The sequence below is a fragment of the Eucyclogobius newberryi genome, unplaced genomic scaffold, assembly GCF_026437365.1.
Source record: "Eucyclogobius newberryi isolate DKJ021-1_F unplaced genomic scaffold, fEucNew1.0.hap1 SCAF_2, whole genome shotgun sequence".
Classification (NCBI taxonomy): Eukaryota; Metazoa; Chordata; class Actinopteri; order Gobiiformes; family Gobiidae; genus Eucyclogobius; species Eucyclogobius newberryi.
In genome coordinates this window covers 3848309-3869210 of record NW_027315834.1, presented here as the reverse complement: position 1 = coordinate 3869210, position 20902 = coordinate 3848309, and the positions used below count along the sequence as shown (strand labels likewise).

At 40.7% G+C, this 20902-nt stretch overlaps 2 protein-coding genes across 2 annotated transcripts in view; both read left to right on the top strand.

The window, feature by feature from the left end:
* Window positions 1–20902, top strand: part of LOC140366860 (uncharacterized) — a 195683-nt gene that overhangs the window by 143772 nt on the left and 31009 nt on the right. The window contains exon 2 of the mRNA XM_072453046.1: window positions 16706–17929. Coding sequence (XP_072309147.1) covers window positions 16727–17929 — 1203 coding nt within the window. The 5' untranslated portion in view covers window positions 16706–16726. The remainder of the gene's footprint in view (window positions 1–16705; window positions 17930–20902) is intronic.
* Window positions 7686–19059, top strand: LOC140367125 (uncharacterized). The gene is made up of 2 exons (XM_072453464.1): window positions 7686–9251; window positions 18229–19059. The coding sequence occupies exon 1, from the start codon at window positions 7723–7725 to the stop codon at window positions 8989–8991; it is 1269 nt and encodes a 422-aa protein (XP_072309565.1). The 5' UTR covers window positions 7686–7722; the 3' UTR covers window positions 8992–9251; window positions 18229–19059.

Below are 20902 nucleotides of genomic sequence, written 5' to 3'. Positions count from 1 at the left end.
GGTGGCGGTCAATTACATTCATTACTATGTGTTCCACTAGGAGGCGCCACTGTTTTGTGTTGCAGCTTGTCGCTGCTTGATGACGTAAGAAGTGCCCTCTGACCTAAGATAGACGCTGTTGTTGCTCTTACTGACTTCTGTCTAATTCTCTCAATAAAAGACATTTAAGTTCGACTCCAACGGCTCCAACTCAACACAGCCGAAGGTAAGTGGAGAATGACATTGTATTTGTACAGGAATGTGTTTCATTCACTTATATCCAACGTTTAGGACAACGTTTTAACTTGTGTGTGACGTTAGCTAGTCGGCTAACGCTACAAACTCAAAACAACAACGTAAATGAAATGAAAACTCTGGGGACGATGGAAGCGCGGAAGGATGCCCAGATGAGTCACACGGAGGAGGGAAAAGAGTGTTTTTTGGCTCGACTTGAACCACGTACAAACCTTCTCCGCTCTCTAGACCGAGGAGCGAGCAGTGACGAGAGCAAAATCCTAAAAGGATCAGAAACTAAAAAGTAAATAAGCAAAAATAAATTGATTTTGAGTGAAGCAAGTAGAAGAGAAGGGGAATTTATGGTTGGTGTGGTGGAAACTAATATGATCGAGGGAGTATTTAATGACATGCTGTTTGCCTGGGCTATTTGACCGCGCCGCGGCTCTGCAGCCACGGTCGTCCCAAGACCGATACCCCGATTCAGGAGCCCAGACACCAGGCTTCCTGTTTCGGTGGTGAGTCTCCTGGCGTGTTGGCCCAGCGGTTAGAGACATGGCTTTGCGTCTAGAGGTTCCGTTGATCGACATGCGACGTGAACTCCTAATCTTCGTCCCTCGTCTCCAAACAACATACAGTAAAAGAGGACTAGAGGGGAATGCTGCCAAAACCCCTGAACTAACATTGTTTTCGCCATCCTGGTAATTTGGTATTGAAATAAATGGAAAAATGATTTGTTGTTTTTATTTGTGTTTCACTTTTCTCTTATAATCTAGGTCTATATTCGACAAAGCCCAAAGATCTACCTATAGATCTAAATTATTGTATTATTTAGTATTATTTGAATTGTCAGTATTAAAAAGGTTTTTATTTTTGTTTAACCATAATTAGGCTATAGAAACACAATTTAGGCTTTCATTAATAGCTGATATTGTTTATCATATACAAATGTGCAATATAAAAGGGACTGTCTACAGAGCCGCGGCCGAAACTGCCGTGTTATTTTGTGCCGCGGCTCCTGAAACTCCTTCGCTATTTGACTGCGCCGTTTTAGACCGCGCCGGGTTATGTTTAGGGTTATGGTTAGGGTCAAGGTTAGGGTCAAGGTTAGGGTCCTCCTTCCTCTGCTTCAGCAATTTTCGGCTTTTTGCGCTTCGGCGCTTTCAGGCAAATCATTTTTCCATTTATTTCAATACCAAATTACCAGGATGACGAAAACAAAGTTAGTTCAGGGGTTTTGGCAGCATTCCTCTCTAGTCCTCTTTTACTATATGTAGTTTGTGACGAGGGGAAAAAATGTAAGACTAGGAGTTCATGTCTGGTGTTGAACTGGGGAACCTCTCAACGTACAGCCGTATCTCTAACCACTGGGCCCACGCGCCTGGCGATTTATTGCCGAAACAAGAAGTCTGGTGTCTGGGCTCCAGAATGGGGGTAACGGTCTCAAGATAACTGCATGTTATTTAATGACCCACACGAGGTTGGCAAGATTGTGGTCTAGGAGATGGGAGACATACATTTCATCAGGAGAACAAGGAAAGGAACGGTCATAATAAAATGTAAAACAAAGAGACTGCAGGCAAAAGCACTGGCTTTGGAAAGAACATTGGTCTGTCAGATGCTTTGAACTGGATGTAGTTACGAGGATAAAGGGCGTCGTCGTTTAATGAACATGAGTTCCTCAATGTTGATGGTGTTTGCGGAGTACGACGTATGAAGCGTTTTGTGGATGGAACTAAGCAGGACATCAATCTGCCTGACATTTCGAGATGAACTTCTGGAAAAGATTCCATTTTGCTTGCCAAGAATATGGCCATGTTGCGACGGTGTGTAGAAGAAGAAAGAGATGTGCAAGCTGTGGAAAGTATGAATGTGATTTTTGAAGAATATTCCGTGAGGTAGAACAAACGTGCTGCCATTGTAAAGGGAATCACAGAGTCGGATCATCTGTTTGTCCAAGAAAACTGGAAGATCAGATTGATAATCTGAGGAAAGAAAATGAAATCTCATATTTTGAAGCTGTGAAGAGGGCGTGAGGAGACGTGGCGTGAGGAGACGTGGCGTGAGGAGACGTGGCGTGAGGAGACGTGGCGTGAGGAGACGTGGCGTGAGGAGACGTGGCGTGAGGAGACGTGGCGTGAGGAGACGTGGCGTGAGGAGACGTGGCGTGAGGAGACGTGGCGTGAGGAGACGTGGCGTGAGGAGACGTGGCGTGAGGAGACGTGGCGTGAGGAGACGTGGCGTGAGGAGGCTGTGAATGGGAAAGAAGAAAAGAGGACTTCAGGATGCCCGAAATAAATTGTATGTTTGCTGTAACCCAACCCAAGTGGGTCGGTCGGTAGGTCAATTCTCTATTTTTTTACTTTGAAGGCAAAAAAAAATATATCCAAATCGTTGACTGTGACCGCCAGGGGTCAGGCTTGACTGTTCATGTTAAGTTTCCTTTTTATTTATTTTCTTGGCTTTAAATTATTTCTAGCTAGTTCCAGTGATCCAAAATTATTCAACACAAAAAAAAAAACAGTCGGTGAGGCGGCGAGATTTAAGACAAAAAAAAAATTGGGCATCATTTTGACAAAAGGCTAATATTTTTTTTTCAGTCTGCTATATTTTTGACTGGTTGGTCGGGTTACAGCAAACAGACATATTTTTGTGCTCTGCCTTATCAAACTAGAGAAAGTGTCTCTTGGTTTTTCTTACAATAATCCTTATTTGCTCAGCTGGTCTAAGAAAGAAGTCGGGCAGAATTGACATGGTCCTTGAAGCTGCTAAAAGAGTCCTAAAGGTGAAGACACCGGGGAATATCTAAACACGCGTAAGGAGAAACTTTTGTGACCAGAACTGATCAGAGAATTTAAAGAACTACATACATGGTTTTCTTTTGTTTTGCAAACCGCCATAAGATTCCAATAGAAGAAGAATATTCCAATACAGCAGGTGGTGTAAATGCACCTAAATGCTGAGTGCTATTCTCCATAAAACAAAACCAAGGAGAATGAAAACTCTTTATCGGCTCGGCTGGATGTGAAGTGAATTACTGAGTGTGTTTCTACTATTATTTTACACATTTGTTGCTGCTTATGAAAGATATACGTGTTTCAACCGTTGTCCCGGCAACAATAGATTCTGGAAAACTACCGGAAGTTGAGGAGGAAGTTTTGTTTTTGTGTTTATTCCATGATCAATACATCCATTCTTGTGAACCATAGGCAATAGATGGTTAACAGGCGTAAAAGAAGTACTGAAAGTAAAAGTAAATAAAATGTAGTCAAAGAGGAAAGAAGAGTTGTAGTTGAGTTGATTGTCTCCAGAGGTTCAGTTCCAGGTTGTTTTTCACTCCTTTCTTTCATGTGCTTCAGACATGAAAAGAAAAGCATAGTTCCTTATGAAATACACTGAAAAGTAACACGCCCAGCATTGAGAGATAACCAAGTAATTGTTGTTTTAGACCTGCTTTAGTTCTGTTTTAGACCTGTTTTAGTCCTGTTTTAGACCTGTTTTAGTCCTGTTTTAGACCTGTTTTAGTCCTGCTTCAGACCTTCTTTAGTCCTGCTTCAGACCTTCTTTAGTCCTGCTTCAGACCTTCTTTAGACCTGCTTCAGACCTTCTTTAGACCTGCTTCAGTCCTGCTTTAGTCCTGCTTTAGTCCTGCTTTAAACCTGCTTTAATCCTGCTTTAGTCCTGCTTTAGTCCGCCTTCATAGTATATCCATGTTTTTCTGGTAGATATGGTTTGGTTAGTCTTGGTTTAACCCTGGTCTTGTCTTGGGTCTGCTTTGCACTAGTCGAGTCATGTTTCTGGTAAACACGGGGTTTTTGTGTTTTCGGCGATTTGAGAACTCAGGCGGAAGTGCGCATGCGCACTCCCCCGTGCGGACTGATACAACACACACATGCGTTTTGTTTATTAGCGCGACGGATCGCATCGCATCTCTCCCGTAGATTTCTGTCTCTTATGAGAAAGCTCGAACAGTCTTTCTCCGTCTTAATTTTGTCCCGTACACTGAGGGAACTATATTATGATAGATCCATGCGCTTAGCCACGAGGTAACGTGCTGCTCTCTGGGGACGAGCCGCACGCGGCTGCAGGTGAGCGGTATGTGCGTTTTATGATTGATACGTGGCAGGACTAATCGACTGTCCACGCCATGAGGAAATGAGACTCAGATTTGGGCCAAAAAAAATCGTCCATTCAACCTTTAAGATATTTTTACTACTCTGAAAGTGAAGTTCATCTGTATCATGAACGATCGGGACACGCACTGGAATCGCTTCAATTCAACTTGTTTTGACTTTTTCGGCTGGATTATTGAGTGTTTTTCGTCGTGTCGTTGCGATGTGCCCTGGCTCCGAGCCCCCCTCGGCCCCCCCGGTACGCGTTTACACAAAGGAGGAACTCGTGAAACTGCGGAGAACCGTCGTCTTACCCGGAGATCGTCACGTTATCCCGGCGGACATCCTAAGGAAAACACAGAGAAGCAGAAGGGCTGGACGCAACTCCGGGAGAAGAGAGGGACAAACAGGAAGCCGGTTCCCGCCGTAGTCATGGATAATGTGAGGTCCCTTCAAAATAAAATGACGGAAATAGCGAGCCTCATGCGGTCCCAGAGGATTTATAGGGACAGCAGCGTCTTGATTTTCATAGGGACAGCAGCGTCTTGATTTTCACAGAGACCTGGTTAACAGCAGAAATGCCAGACTCTATTGTAGGTTTGGACAATTTTCATCCGCTGCGGGCGGACAGAACGAGAGAATGCGGGAAGAAGAGAGGTTGAGGCCTGGCTGTGTATGTAAACACGAGCTGGTGTAAGCCCGAACACTGCACAGTGAAGCATCAGCTATGTAACAAAGACATGGAACTATTGGCATGAGGCCATATTATCTGCCCCGGGAGTTCTCACATGTGATTTTGATCGCAGTCTATGTGGCCCCGTCTGCCAATGCTGAATATGCTTGTGAAGCACTGCTCTCCTGCACTTGTGGGCTGCAAACACAGCACCCACAGGCTCGATTCCTCGTCTCTGGTGACTTTAACCACGCTTCTCCCTCTTCTGTTCTACCAACATACTCTGTCACAAATATTATCCTCATGCACATTGAAATCACCTGTAATGACCAAACATCAAAGTCTGTGCATACGACTGAAACATCTCAGTAAAATCAATCAATGGCAGTGTTGGGGAAGCTTGTATAAAACAATGAAGAGAATGGATGAAAACACCCCAAAAGACAAAAAGGTAATTATTTAATCTCTAAAGATAGCACAAACTCTGCCCCCCTTTTTGTTTTCTTGTGTTTCAGATTCAAACTTAAGGTTGGGTGGAGCAGATTCTATTAGAACTACATTTCCTGTGTTTTTGTCAAGCCATATTTTGGTTCAAAACATAAAATCAAGATAAGAATAATTACAATTATTAAGAGTGATTTGTTGCATATCGATCTGAGAACATCATCACACCCTTTCCTCGGATGTTGCAGACAGGCGGGGCCTACCCACAGCGACGCGTCACCCCGCGGCAAACTTCCCTGTTTCAGCCCCTCCTCCAGTTATTTGCTCACCGTGTCTTCTTGGAGAAAATGTGTTTTTGGACGAATATTTTTTTTTTCAAAAATATAAAAAATGTACGCGTCAGCGCCCCCGAAAGTACAAAAAATGCATTGAGAGATAGAAAATAGCCCCCCCGCAAAAAAAAAAAATCTGATCGTAGAATCATAAAATTTTGCGCAGAAGTAGATGGTGACAAGTGATGTAAAAAATATTATTACGGCAACGCCGTCCGCCCAACAAAATGTCGACCATATTGGATCAAAATTTGTTAAGCATGACTCTGGAGTTTTTCCAAATGTACTTTTACAAACTCCTCCCAGGGCGTTTGCCCGAAATAGCTGAAAATGGTGTTGGGAGTGGAACATCAAAAGTTATCCAAATTACTTTGATATCTGTCACGGTCTCGTGACGGATAGAATACTAGCTAGAATTGTCTATGTTTGTGCAAACAAAGTCTGAATTGCGTAAGCCCTTTGCCCTAAACCAACTTGAAGTGAAACAAATTAATTTGGCGCAACAGCGCCCACTACAGAATCAAATTAAATTTTATATGGAGAGTAAAATCTTTTTAATTTTTTTTTTTTTTTGAAATTTGGCACAAAATTCCATTTTTAGTACCCCGATCAAAAAAGTCAGGTTAACCTGAAATTTGGTGAGACTCATCTTCAGGAGTGGGCCATCAAAACTTTTCCTTTTAATATATAAAACAAAGGGGAGAAGACGCGATAACGCCACAGATTCAGTAGTATGAATAATAGAAGGGAAATTGGGGCGTGTCAGCGCCTCCTCCTCTTGCAGCGTGGCGAGCGCCAATCATTGGCGGCTTTATTTGCTTTTATTCTTTGATAACTTGGCATTCCCGTGTGCCGCTGTGTCATGCACTGTGTACCGGTGTTCACCTCGGCCCCTGTTTACACCCCCACTTTCTCCACGCTGAAACTACATCACGGGGTGGGCGGGGGAGGCAGATAGCTCTTATCGAGGGAGGGGGTGATTCTCAAACAGTTTGTATTTCCAGGTTTGTGAGCGGATCCAAGATATGGGTGATATTTCATAACTATTATGTCATGGGTGTTGCACAACACTTATTATGATCAATTGGCATGATATGGGATCTTTAAAGATCCTAAATGTTTTTGCTGAATGTTCCCGTTTCTGTTTGCTTGTTCAGACATTAGTCAATTGCCTATCACATGACGTTTATGAAGTTATCTCAGGTGTGAACTGTTGCCCTTTCTGTTAAGTGACCCAAACTACCATTTGTAGAGCCACTTACATTCCCAGGAATGTTGTGTAGGAGCATTGCGACTCCTGCTGACCAATTTGTTCCATGACTAAAACATATTTTGTCTCCCCAACATTTTTAATCATTTTTGTTGTGTGTCTCTTGAAGAAGAAAACGATGTGCTTTTGTTTTAGTCAAGTCTCTCAAACCCCTAGCATTGAGAGATGCCTGCCGTGTGGGGCGGGCTGCGGCCTCATGAGTTTGAGTCCGGCTTTCACCTGTTGGCTGTCGTTCCCCAGTCTCATTCCCATTTCACGCTGCACTGTCCTGTCAAAGAGGCAAATTTTGTGAAAAAAAAAGTACTCAGATGGTAAAATACAAAGTACTGTATGATGAACTCTTCATTGATGTTGCAACATCTTTTTACCAAAGCCTTTGCCAAAATGTTGAATGCAAACATGTTGTAAATGACAGATCTGGGTTGGACTGGTTTGATACTGTCCGTCCTCACCCAAAGCCAGAACCTGTTACACTGTCCACATTCCTCTAGAAACAGTTAAGTCCTATTAATTTCATAACTCACTGAAGCTTGTGAAAATTACTTATTTTTTCCGCAACGCCACCACTCTCAACAGTGATAAGGAACTGACAAAAGTATAAGTTCTTTATTTAAGACTATTGTTACTTTACATCTTCTTTTTCTGTGTTCATTGCAGATCTAAAAGTCCATCAGAAGAATGGGGTTCACCTGTGACCAGTGTGGAAAGACATTGAGGTCTGCTTCTGTACTCAAGAAACACTACAGAACTCACACAGGAGAAAAGCCATACAAGTGTGACCAGTGTGGAAACAGTTTTTCTACAGCAGGTCATTTCAAGGACCACACCAGAATCCACTCGGGAGAGAAACCTTACAGCTGTGATGTTTGTGAGAAGGCATTTTTAAGATCAAGCAGCTTAATAACACACATGAGTATCCACACTGGAGAGAAACCTTACAGCTGTGATGTTTGTGAGAAGGCCTTTTCCCAGTCAAGCATCTTAATAAGACACATGAGAGTCCACACTGGAGAGAGACCATATAAGTGTGACCAGTGTGAAAAGCCTTTTAGAACATCGGCTGACCTCTCCAAACATTACCAAACCCACACAGGAGAAAAACCATATGAGTGTGACCAGTTTGTAAACAGTTTTTCTCACGCAAGTTCTCTCAAGAACCACACCAGAATCCACACTGGAGAGAGACCATACAAGTGTGACCAGTGTGGAAACAGTTTTTCTACAGCAACTCATCTCAAAAGACACACCAGAATCCACAGTGGAGAGAAACCTTACAGCTGTGATGTTTGTGAGAAGGCATTTTTAAGATCAAGCAGCTTAATAACACACATGAGTATCCACACTGGAGAGATATCTTCCAGCTGTGATTTTTGTGGGAAGGTGTTTTCCCAGTCAAGCAGCCTAATAAGACACATGAGAACCCACACTGGAGAGAGACCCTATAAGTGTGACCAGTGTGGAAACACTTTTTCTCAAGCATTTTCTCTCAAGAGCCACACCAGAATCCACACTGGAGAGAGACCATACAAGTGTGACCAGTGTGGAAAAAAATTTTCTACAGCAAGTCATCTCAAAAGACACACCAGAATCCACAGTGGAGAGAAACCTTACAGCTGTAATGTTTGTGAGAAGGCATTTTTAAGCTCAAGCCACTTAATATCACACATGAGTATCCACACTGGAGAGGAACCTTACAGCTGTGATTTTTGTGAGAAGGTATTTTCCCAGTCAAGCAGCTTAATATCACACATGAGAATCCACACTGGAGAGAAACCTTACAGCTGTGATTTTTGTGAGAAGGCATTTTCAAGCTCAAGCAGCCTAATAAGACACATGAAAATCCACACTGGAGAGAAACCTCACAGCTGTGATGTTTGTGAGAAGAAATTTTCCCAGTCATGCCACTTAATAAGACACATGAGAGTCCACACTGTTGAAAAGCCTTAGTTTTATCAGATGCAAGTGTTTTCATATCAAACACCTTCTAATATTCATGTTTTACAATAAATGAGCTTGTCATCTGGACACTGTTTTCTTTAGAAAAACAGGACGTTTCGACTCATCCAAGAGCCATTCTCAATCTGTGGATCTAGTTTGAGAATGCAGATATTTATTCTACTCTGAGTAGGCCCCGCCCACCAGACTGTACCTACTAATAAAGGGTGTTTACAGTTTCACTTGAGATTACTCTCCTTTGTATCCTAACTGTAAAGGGCTATCAAACCCTTTTGTTAGCTGACTTAAGCTCCCTCATCACTAAGTACCATATTAGCATCAGAATGGCCAGGGCTTCTGCCGCCCCATGGTTTCAAGACACTATTGTATACGACAGGTATGTTGAACCTTAAACTTCCATTTCTGTTCAAAGAGGGATTCTCTTTCTGAACAAAATGGCCGCTGTAGGACATATGTGTCCAAAGAGACCTTTAAAAGACATGACCTTTTCATCATTCAAGACACTGTTGCAGAAAGCAAAGCAAAATGTTGGATGGGTGGAAGAATGTTCCCCATCCCCCATGGACCAACAACACTGTCTTCACCACACCCCCCTCCCCCCCTTTGGGTCAACACCTCTGATAAAGAACACAGAGGACACCAAATGGGTCCAAGGACCTGACCCCTGTGGAGAAGTGGAATCGTCCACTGTAACAATTCCTCTTGTTCTGCTGGATGGAAACTTTCTCAGGATTAAGTCCTGACTGTATTTCACATTTAAACTGATTTAACGTTTACTGTGTGATCTAAACTTGTAACTAAATCATGCTTTAGTTTAGTTTGCCTTAAGAACTGTGTTTGAAATGTGTTTATGTCATATTTAATGTACTTCCTCATGACCTGCTAATGATGTGTGTTCATTGACATTGTTGCAGTATGTTGTTATGGTTACATGTCATTTTGCTGGTTTTAGTTATATTTGTCCAAATTAGGAATATGTTTGACTGAGAGTACGCCCACTCTAGGCCACGCCCCATTCACTCCAAACTAAACCAAAATAGTTCCAATTAATGATTAGGATCGAGTTTGGCAATTTAATTCATCTGAATATTCATTGTACATTTTTAATAAAAATATGTTGGCTAAAATATGACTTTTTCAATAACTTTTAGGCTTTGTCAACCATTCACTCACCAATGCAAGTTCCCAGTCTGTGATTTTTGTTCACTGACAATGGCAATAAAAGTTTTTCTGATTCTGTTTTCACACATGTAAATGAATTTTCAAGTTTGACTGCGTCCACGTCATCAGGAGTTAAGTTAGTCACATCTTCTTTGATATTAAAATTAAGTTCATGTACAAGCTCCTCCAAATTCCCAACAAGATGTGACAACGGCAATAAGAGATGCACACATTTCTTGAATACTTTATATACTAAGAGCTTCATTGTATTAACTTTCACATGTTCATTTATTTTAGTGGAGGGCATATATATACTTGGGCCCCTGACAAAACATTACCCCTGTGGACAGCTGGTGATTTAGTCAGTCTACTTTATTTATTCAATGTTGTCCACATGTGATAAAATTACATTATGCAATTTCCCCATATGTGGACAATAAAGGATTATCTTATATTATCTTAAAAGGAGCTCTCAAGCTGCTAGATATGTTGTACTTCAAAAGAAAGTGTCACCCACTTATTTCCAGTTCAATCAATCATTCTGGAAAGAAGTCAGTTTGTTCTCCAAACCCACAAATAAACAAATATCCTAAAACTAATCAACATATTAATAGTACATCCATTTATTTAAGTGACTTTTAAAAAATATTGTCAAAAGCCAACAAATGCTCAAACTAGTGTCAATCAGACCATCCTCCAACACCAGCTTTCCTCTGATTTGTATTCAACAAATAAAATCTAGGTATAATTTAAAACATTATCGTTTTGTATTTTCCTCTGTGCAGAGATTGTTTCTGTTTGTTTTATTTTCTCACCGGATGTGACGGAGTTTAGTCGAGCTAAATGGGATGAATTTGTTGCAAAGACCTAGATAAGGTTAATGAAGGTGCAGTAGATGAGTGGAATGACAGTTTGTGTGAAATGATTGCATGTAATGTTCAGTTATAAATTCCAGAAAGGAAAGGCCCAAAAGAAAAGGTATGTGTGCCATGGTGGAACAAAGAGTGTAGCGAGGCAATTAGGAAGAGGAATAAAGCATATAAGAGACTAAGGAGGCAGCCAATTGAGCATAATGCAGTAGAATATAAGAGGCTAAGAGCTGTTGCAAGGAGAGTTATTAAGAGTGCAAAGAAAGCATGTTGGAGGAAATACTGTGGTAAGCTGGGTGCGGAAACCTCTGTTCATGAAATATGGTCAGCTGTAAGACGAATGTCAGGGATTAAACGCTTGAGATCTGTTCCGCTGTTAGAAAGTGATGGAGTTGTAGCAGTCAACAATAGGCAGAAGGCAGATCTTTTAGCCAGAGTTTTTCAGCTCGTCCACAGTGGAGCAAATTTGGGGGCTGTAGAGATCAGTAGGAGGTACACAATGAGGAGGTAAAGAAAGCAAGTTCATAAAAGCCCATAGCTCTTACATCAGTCCTTTGTAAAATCATGGAGAGGATGGTGACAGAAAGACTTGTCTATGAGTTGTAGAAGGAGAACTGGTTTGTCCCCTGTCAGAATGGCTTTAGGAAGGGGAGGAGCCCCATGGAGTCAGTATTATCTCTAGACTGTGACATTATAAAATCACATGCATGTAAAGAGGTTCTTGTTGCTGTGTTCTTGGATATTGAGAAGGCCTATGACATGCTGTGGAGGGAGGGGCTGATCATTAAACTGTATGATGCAGGCATTCGAGGCATTTTAAATTGGATCTGGGCATTTTTACAAGACCGTGGTGTTCTCAAGTAGTGAGTATTGATAATGGCACGTCCCAAGAGAGTGTAATGAGTCCAGTTCTGTTTAATGTGATGGTCAATGATATTGTTCTAAATGTAGGGGCGGGGTCTGGGATGTCTCTGTTTGTGGATGATGGGGCTGTGTGGAAGAGAGGGAGGAATGTCACATTAGTTTTGAATAAGTTGCTAAGAGAATTGACTAGTATTATGGAATGGGGAAGCCAGTGGGGTTTGAACATTTCTGTGGAGAAATCAAAGTTAATGTTATTTTGGGGAAAAGGAAGATGGTAAATGTCTGCCTGCAGCTGTAGGACAAAGCACTGGAAAGTGTTGCATCATTCAAATGTTTGGGGTCCACCTTGATGAAAAGATGACATGGAGAGGACACGGTGGGAAAGTGGCAGATAAATGTAATAGAATAATTAATGTAATGCAGTGTCTTTCTGATGGTAACTGGGAGTCAGACAAAACCACTTTGTTAATGATATATTAGTGTTTAGTTGAAAGTTTAATAACAATGATATTTTCTTTTGGGATTGTACACAACAGTTTCCCATGTTCACTTTGCTGTTGGGAATCAGCTAAAGCGGGAGATGTGACGTGATTTAATCTGATCATTACTATGTGCTCCACTAGGAGGCGCCACTGTTTGTGTTGCAGCTTGTCGCTGCTTGATGACGTAAGAAGGAGTGCCCTTTGACCTAAGTTGGACGCTGTTGTCACTGTTACTGACTTCTGTCTAATCCTCTCAATAAAAGACATTTAAGTTCAACTCCAACGGCTCCAACTCAACACAGCCGAAGGTAAGTGGAGAATGACATTGTATTTGTACAGGAATGTGTTTCATTCACTTATATCCAGCGTTTAGGACAACGTTTTAACTTGTTTGTGACGTTAGCTAGTCGGCTAACGCTGCAAACCTAAAACAACAACGTAAATGAAATGAAAACTCTTTTTATAGGCTCGGCTGGATGTGAAGTGAATTACTGAGAGTGTGTTCATACTATTATTTTACACATTTATTGCTGCTTATGAAAGATATACGTGTTTCAACCGTTGTCCCGGCAACAAGACTCGGAAAACTACCGGAAGTTGACGTTTTGTTTTTGTGTTTTTCTAAGGATAATTTCAATGTATAAATCCATTCTTGTGAAAGAAACACGCGTGCCAGAAGTACTAATACGGATTAGTAATGAAAGTAAAAGTAAATAAAATGTCGTCATAGAGGAGAGATGAGTTGTAGCACTTACTTGGAGTTGGGTGAATCACACAAGGAGGCACGATATCTGTTTTGGCCTTTGCAGTACATTTTTGAGTACACAACTCTGAAAGCTGCTTTTCTGTTGTACTGACGTTTGGAGGAAATGAGTTGTGCACTGTATAATCTATGGCCTGATTCAAACGTGATTATGATGAGTCTTCTCTGCTTTCCCTTCTGCTTTCGTTGTCATCCTGGCTCTTTGTTTTGACATCCGCTGTCTTCAAACGCTATAATATATATATATATATATATATATATATATATATATATATATATATATATATATATATATATATATATATATATATATATATATATATATATATATATGATGGTTATTTATTGATCCTTATTTGTATAATATTCCTTCATATAACATGACAAAGACACATGACATGCTGCAGGTCAGGGGTCGGTCTCCTGGAGGGCTCTGCATTAGAGGGCTCTTCAAACTATTGTGTAGCCTATATTACAACCATGGCATGTCTTTCATTAACATTGTGAGTAGTTTGTTTTGCATTAGGACCAGACAGCGATGCAGTCGCAAAAGGCGCCAGAAGATTTTTTGATTCATCAAAAATGAATTAATAATGAAATTTAAACATTTTTAAAATGTAGCACCTTCTTTGAATATTGGCCACCAGTTGAGAACTGAGTACACAGAAAAATATATTATATTATAATATAATCATTTATTACTCATACCATTCCATAAGAAGACCCATATCTTAATGTTTCATGGGTCCAAGAGATGCCACTCATTTTCTTCAGAAGACCAAGAACAAGATTAATTCTTGATTTATGCTTGTTCTAAATCAGCTTCTCAAGTGCACCATGTTGGGAAGTAGCTGTAGTTGTAAAAAGTCAATAGCATTAAATGTAACATGCAAAACTTTAAACTAATTGGGCCTTTCATCACAACAGAAGCAGCACTTCCACTGTGCTTTTTTCCCTCATGGATTATTGTTTTACAGTGTGGTCATTTGCTGGTGTTACTGGACTCAAGCCAATTCAACAACTCTACAAGAGATCAACCAAGGTACTAGATACAACTACTTAGTCATTTCACATTTGTGCTCTTCTACAGAAATATTATTTTGGACAGCTTGAAAATCTGAACCTTTTTCTAAAATTGTTGTCTTGCGTATTAAGCTCTAAATGGCTCTGCCCACCTCCTCGAGGGGAATTCATCTGAAAAACAAAACAAACTGAGACCAGCACTAGATCCACAATGAGGGGGGGTGGGGGGCACCTTTGTTTTAAGAAACTCGTGCTTCTAACAGGGTAGAAACAAGCTGCAATTCAGCTCTTGAGGTTTATTTTTGTCATTACTGAATTAACAATAAACCTTACAAAAACCTGACAGAGACCCTTACATGCAAGTGACACATTGGTTGTCTTTTAAAGATAACAGACTCATATTGCACTACAACTGTAAGATATGAAATATTCCATTTACTTTCAAACTTGTGACTTTGTGTGAGTGTCGTGAGGGCTCATTGGAAGGCTTGCAGTCGTGGGCATCTGTTGTGGTTCATAACATATGTGCAGTTTATATTTGCTATTGTGCTCACTCCAGCATATTTATGTTGAAGCTACTGATTCTCAATTTCTTCCATTCAAACCTGTATTGGAACCTCAACCACCACATTACAATCAATATTTCTGTTGAATTCCAACAGAACAATAGTCGCCGTAGAGCTTTGAATGGAATAAGAGTTTGCATTGCCAAACAAATTGAGATCAAGTGGCTATTGGGGGGATCTACAATAGAGGAATGTGGGCAAGACATTTTTGAGACTTTCAATCCTAGAGTAAAAAATGTTAAATTTGTATGGGGCCCTACACCAAAATACTTCACTAGCTCCTTATTTAGTATTTTCCCAAATCCTTGTGAGTAAATGATAAATGTACTTCACGGTGAACTTCGGCTTTTAAGCTTCGCAGTGCCCTATATCCACACCCCCAATGACCGTATTTTCCAGACTATAAGTTGCACCAGCCAAAAAATGCATAATAGAGAAGAGAATAACATATTAAGGTTGCACTGGAGTATAAGTCACATTTGGGGGAATTTATTTGATAAAATACAAGACCAAGAACAGATTTTTCATCTTGAAATGCAGTTTAATATAGCAGTTTAGAGAACATGGTGAATAGGTGTACGTATGCTAACGTAACGCCTTCAGCTACATGACGCACAGACAACGAACTGCCATAAGTGTCTGGTATGTTGACGTAACATATTAACATTTATTCAGATAACTGTAGCATAAAGAACATGCTAACAAGTTTACCAAAGCATCAGTATAGAGCTCATTCAGCGATGTCACAAAACCACGTGATCGCATACTGTGCCGCCCCTTTGTCCGTCACTTGTTGCTGTCAGTATGGACTGATAGAGTGTGGATGAAGTGATCTCAAACGTAAATTATGGAGGCCCCAGTGCTTTCAGATTCCACAAGCTCCTTGGATGAGCTACTCAACTGTTTGATCGCAGCTTTTCTATCAACTCAGATCCATATTTGATGCCTAAATCACAGAGTCTTTTGGATATCTCTTATCCCAGACATGACATTGGTTCACAAGTCCGAGTTTTTAACTTTTGAATTTTTGAAAGGTCTATCCGCCTATATAAAACCAATGTTTAATGTAATTCTACAGCGTGAGCGGCACACAATAGACTTGATATAACCGGAGCTCCAGCGCAGGCGGCAGAGCGTGAGCCTGCATGTCCGGAGTTGGCGCACGGGGCTGAACAGCTGTCGGCTCCCTCCGCCGCGCTCAAGCGTCCTCACATTTTCAATTCAACTACAAATAGTAACTTAACTGATATAAAACTGATATAAAATGACGACTACATAGTCTCTGGAGATCGTTTGGTTCCCAGTTTGAACGTTTTATCGCAGCTGTCCATCTTCTTTACGGGTTTCTCTGTAGTATCCGATAGAACTTGTCTCCGTTTATCTTCCCGCTTACTGCACTCAACTGCCACACATACCTTCACCATTTTGATTATAGTAAAGCGTACAATATCATTAATGAGGTTTTGGGCCTCTTCGAACCGTGTTTTGTTGTAAATTGAAGCAGAGAGACGGCAGTATTGAATTGGCTTGTAGTGGTAAACACGATCAGCAAACACTATGGCAAACAAGCCTTGGGGCGCTCGTGTGACGTCACGTGAATGAGCTCTGTATTACCCCAAAATACTAAATCCACAAATTTCTTTGTCCTCGGTGTCACACATTCGTTTTAGCTTTGTGGGGGAAAAAAAGATTGCTCGGTCAAAAAACTTGTGCTCCGGTGATTTTCATTCACACCCAGTCCCCAAGCAGTAGTACAAAACTTACAGTAAGCAAACAATGACAATCAAAAGTATGTACAGGATCCAAAAACCTAAACCAAAAATGGCAGACATGCTGTCTGTAGCTCCTTAGCTCCTTAAATGACTCTTAATTTTTTCAGTAACACCTCTCTCAACAGTGATAAGGAATGGACAAAAGTATAAGTTCTTTATTTAAGACTATTATTATTTTATGTCTTTTTTTCTGTGTTCATGGCAGATCTAAAAGTCCATCAGAAGAATGGGGTTCACCTGTGACCAGTGTGGAAAGACATGGAGCTTTGCTTCTGCACTCAAGAAACACTACAGAACTCACACAGGAGAAAAGCCATACAAGTGTGACCAGTGTGGAAACAGTTTTTCTCAAGCAGGTGCTCTCAAGAAACACTCCAGAATCCACACTGGAGAAAAACCGTACAGCTGTGATGTTTGTGTGAAAGCATTTTCAAGATCAAGCAGCTTAATAACACACATGAGAATCCACACTGGAGAAAAACCTTACAGCTGTGCTGTTTGTGAGAAGGCATTTTCAGACTCAAGCAGCTTAATATCACACATGAGAATCCACACTGGAGAAAAACCTTACAGCTGTGATGTTTGTGAGAAGGCATTTTCCCAGTCAAGCAACTTAATATCACACATGAGAATCCACACTGGAGAAAAACCATATGACTGTGATGTTTGTGAGAAGGTATTTTCAAATCCAAGCCACTTAATATCACACATGAGAATCCACACTGGAGAGAAACCATACGAGTGTGACCAGTGTGAAAAGGCTTTTAGAACATCAAATGAGCTCTCGCTTCACTACCGAACCCACACAGGAGAAAGGCCATATGAGTGTGACCAGTGTGTATACCGTTGTTTTTCAGCAAGTCATCTCAAAAGACACACCAGAATTCACACTGGGGAGAAACCTTACAGTTGTGATGTTTGTGAGAAGGCATTTTCAGACTCAAGCAGCTTAATAAAACACACGAGAATCCACACTGGAGAGAAACCTTTTAAGTGTGACCAGTGTGAAAATGCTTTTAGAACATCATCTGACCTCTCCAAACATCACCGAACCCACACAGGAGAAAAACCATACAAGTGTGACCAGTGTGGAAACTGTTTTTCTACAGCAGGTGCTCTCAAGATCCACACCAGAATACACACTGGAGAGAAACCTTACAGCTGTAATATTTGTGAGAAGGTATTTTCCCAGTCAAACAACTTAATATCACATATGAGAATTCACACTGGAGAGAAACCTTTTAAGTGTGACCAGTGTGAAAATGCTTTTAGAACATCAAATGAGCTCTCGCTTCACTACCAAGCCCACACAGGAGAAAACCCATATGAATGTGACCAGTGTGGAAACAGTTTTTCTACAGAAAATAATCTCAAAAGACACACCAGAATCCACACTGGAGAGAAACCTTACAACTGTGATGTTTGTGAGATGGCATTTTCATACTCGCGCAGCTTAATAAAACACATGAGAGTCCACACTGTTGAAAAGCCTTAGTCTTATCAGATGCATGTGTTTTCATATCAAACACCTGCTAATGTTCATGTTTTGCGATAAATAAGCTAGTCATCTGGACACTATTTTTAGAAAAACAGGACGTTTAGACTCTAATCCAACAGTCATTCTCAATCTGCTGATCTAGTTTGAGAATGCAGATGTATATTCTACTCTGAGTAGGCCCCGCCCACCAGGCAGAACCTGCTGATGAAGGGTGTTTATAGTATTTGTAGCTGTAACTGTAATGGGCTATCAAACCCTTTTGTTAGCTGACTTTAGCTCCCTCATCCCCTAGTACCTGATTAGTACCAGAATGGCCAGGGCTTCTCCCGCCCCATGGCTTCAAGACACTATTGTATACGACAGGTATGTTGAACCTTAAACTTCCATTTCTGTTCAAAGAAGAGAGATTCTCTTTCTGAACAAAATGGCCTCTGTAGGAAATATGTGTCCAAAGAGACCTTTAAAAGACATGACCTTTTCATCATTCAAGACACTTGCAGAAAGCAAAGCAAAATTTTGGATGGATGAAAGAATATTCCCCATCCAACCCCCCCTTTGGGTCAACACCTCTGATAAAGAACAGAGGACACCAAATGGGTCCAAGGACCTGACCCCTGTGGAGAAGTGGAATCGTCCACTGTAACAGATCCTCTTGTTCTGCTGGATGGAAACTTTCTCAGGATTAAGTCCTTAATGACTGTATTTCACATTTAAAGTGACTTAACGTTTACTGTGTGATCTAAACTTGTAACTAAATCATGCTTTAGTTTAGTTTGCCTTAAGAACTGTGTTTGAAATATGTTTGTCATATTTAATGTACTTCCTCTTGACCTGCTAATGATGTGTGTTCATTGACATTGTAGCAGTATGTTGTTATGGTTACATGTCATTTTTCTGGTTTAAGTTATATTTGTCCAAGTTAGGAATATGTTTGACTGAGAGTACGCCCACTCGAGGCCACACCCCATTCACTCTAAACTAATCCAAAATAGTTCAAATTATTGATCAGGATCGGGTTTGGCAATTGAATATCTCTGAATATTCATTGTAATTTAAAAAAATGTTGGCTGAAATATGAGAGTTTTTTCAATTACTTTTATGCTTTGTCAACCATTAACTCACCAATGCAAGTTCCTTGTCTGCAATTTTTGTTCAATGGTAAAGTTTTCTGATTCCGTTTTCACAAATGTAAATGTTTTTTTCAAGTTTGACTGTGCGTCCACTACATCAGGAGTTAAAGATTGGATGCAAAATTATTTTTAATTGTGCTTTCAAGTCGTTGTCGGCCGTTAGTATCCAAGTCTTAATATATTCAGATACTATTGATAAAGAAATAAACTATTTTTGAATAGAATTACGCTCTTTTCCAGCATACGTCTTTTTGCCTTCACTTAACCCGGAAGTGTGACGTCACACCAGGAGTTTGACTAGCCACCTGGCAGATATTTACTCTAATAAGTGGACAGCGATAGCAATGAAAATACAAGTGAATTCTCATATATTTGAGCCTGACGCCTCATCGGACGATGGAAATGGAGCGGATGAAAATAATGAGACGAGAATGAGATGGCGAATGGACATCGACAGACTTTCTGGTGCGTGTTAAACTGGACTATTTCCCATGAAATTATGTGAAATTTGATGACGAGGTCCTCTTACTGTATTTGTTCGAAACTGCATATTAGTAGTCAAACTGAAAACGGGAGTTAAGAACGTGCCGGTGGCTCGATTCCATTTCATTTCAAATCCATTCAACTTCCTGGTATAATTATCACAACCAGTAATATGCATAAAGTGAGCACTCTTGCATAAACTAGGCCAACTAACAGATGGAGTACATGGAGCTTTTTGACCGATGTACCAATCAAGTGTAGAAATGGTTATTACAAAATTGCGTAATGTATGTACAGTAATTATTTTTTGCAGTATTGTAATTTCACCCATAAAATATCAGTGAAAGGATCATTATCCTATCCTATCCATCTCAATCTATGTGCTGTCGTGACACATATTCATGTGCAATTACATTCGTGATCACATGCAATGGTATTTATGTATTTATTTATTTGTCTATGGGAGTTTTTATTTATTTATAGGAGATCTTCTACTGAAAGTGTTTTTCCTATAAGTGATCTGTTCTTCTGTATCTACCTCTGTATCTACCTGCTTTGCACCAATGAAATTTCCCCATGTGGGACAATAAAGGAATATCTTATTATTTGTAGGAAAACATCAGATCATCCAGTTGTTTGATGCTAGTAAAATAAAACAGGCGCACTTGTTCATATTGCTAAGTCCCGCCTCTTGCTCAAGAAAATATTTGTTGCAAAGATGGATGAGGCAACACCAGTGTCTGCCTGTATGACAGATCATCCAGGATTGAAGCCAACCTGTCTTAATCATGGTCCTTGCAGTGTGCTTGGTCTGCATACAAACAACAGTATAGAGGACGTTGGAATTTAGATAGAAAGTGGAGTGTTAGCAATTAACATAGGAATGTGTGTATGTGAATCCAATTTCAAAATGCCGTGTCTACAGAGCCGAGACGTGGTCAAATAGCCCAGCAGTTTCAGGAGCCGCGGCACGGCCATATAGTCTCATGGCTAACCCTAAACTTAACCCTAAACTTAACCCTAACCTTGACCTTGACCTTGACCTTGACCTTGACCTTGACCTTGACCCGGCGCGGTCTAACCTGGCGCGGTCAAATAGCCTAGCAGTTTCAGGAGCCGCGGCACGAAATAGCCTTGCCGTTTCGGCCACGCGCCGCGGCTCTGTAGACAGTCCCATTTCAAAAAGTGTCTTACTTCCCCTGAAAATGTTTGTCTGAAATATATAATTCTGGCATCGAGTGGGGGACATCCGGTAGTTAGCACGCCACTGCCCAGACAACAGAGAACCCGG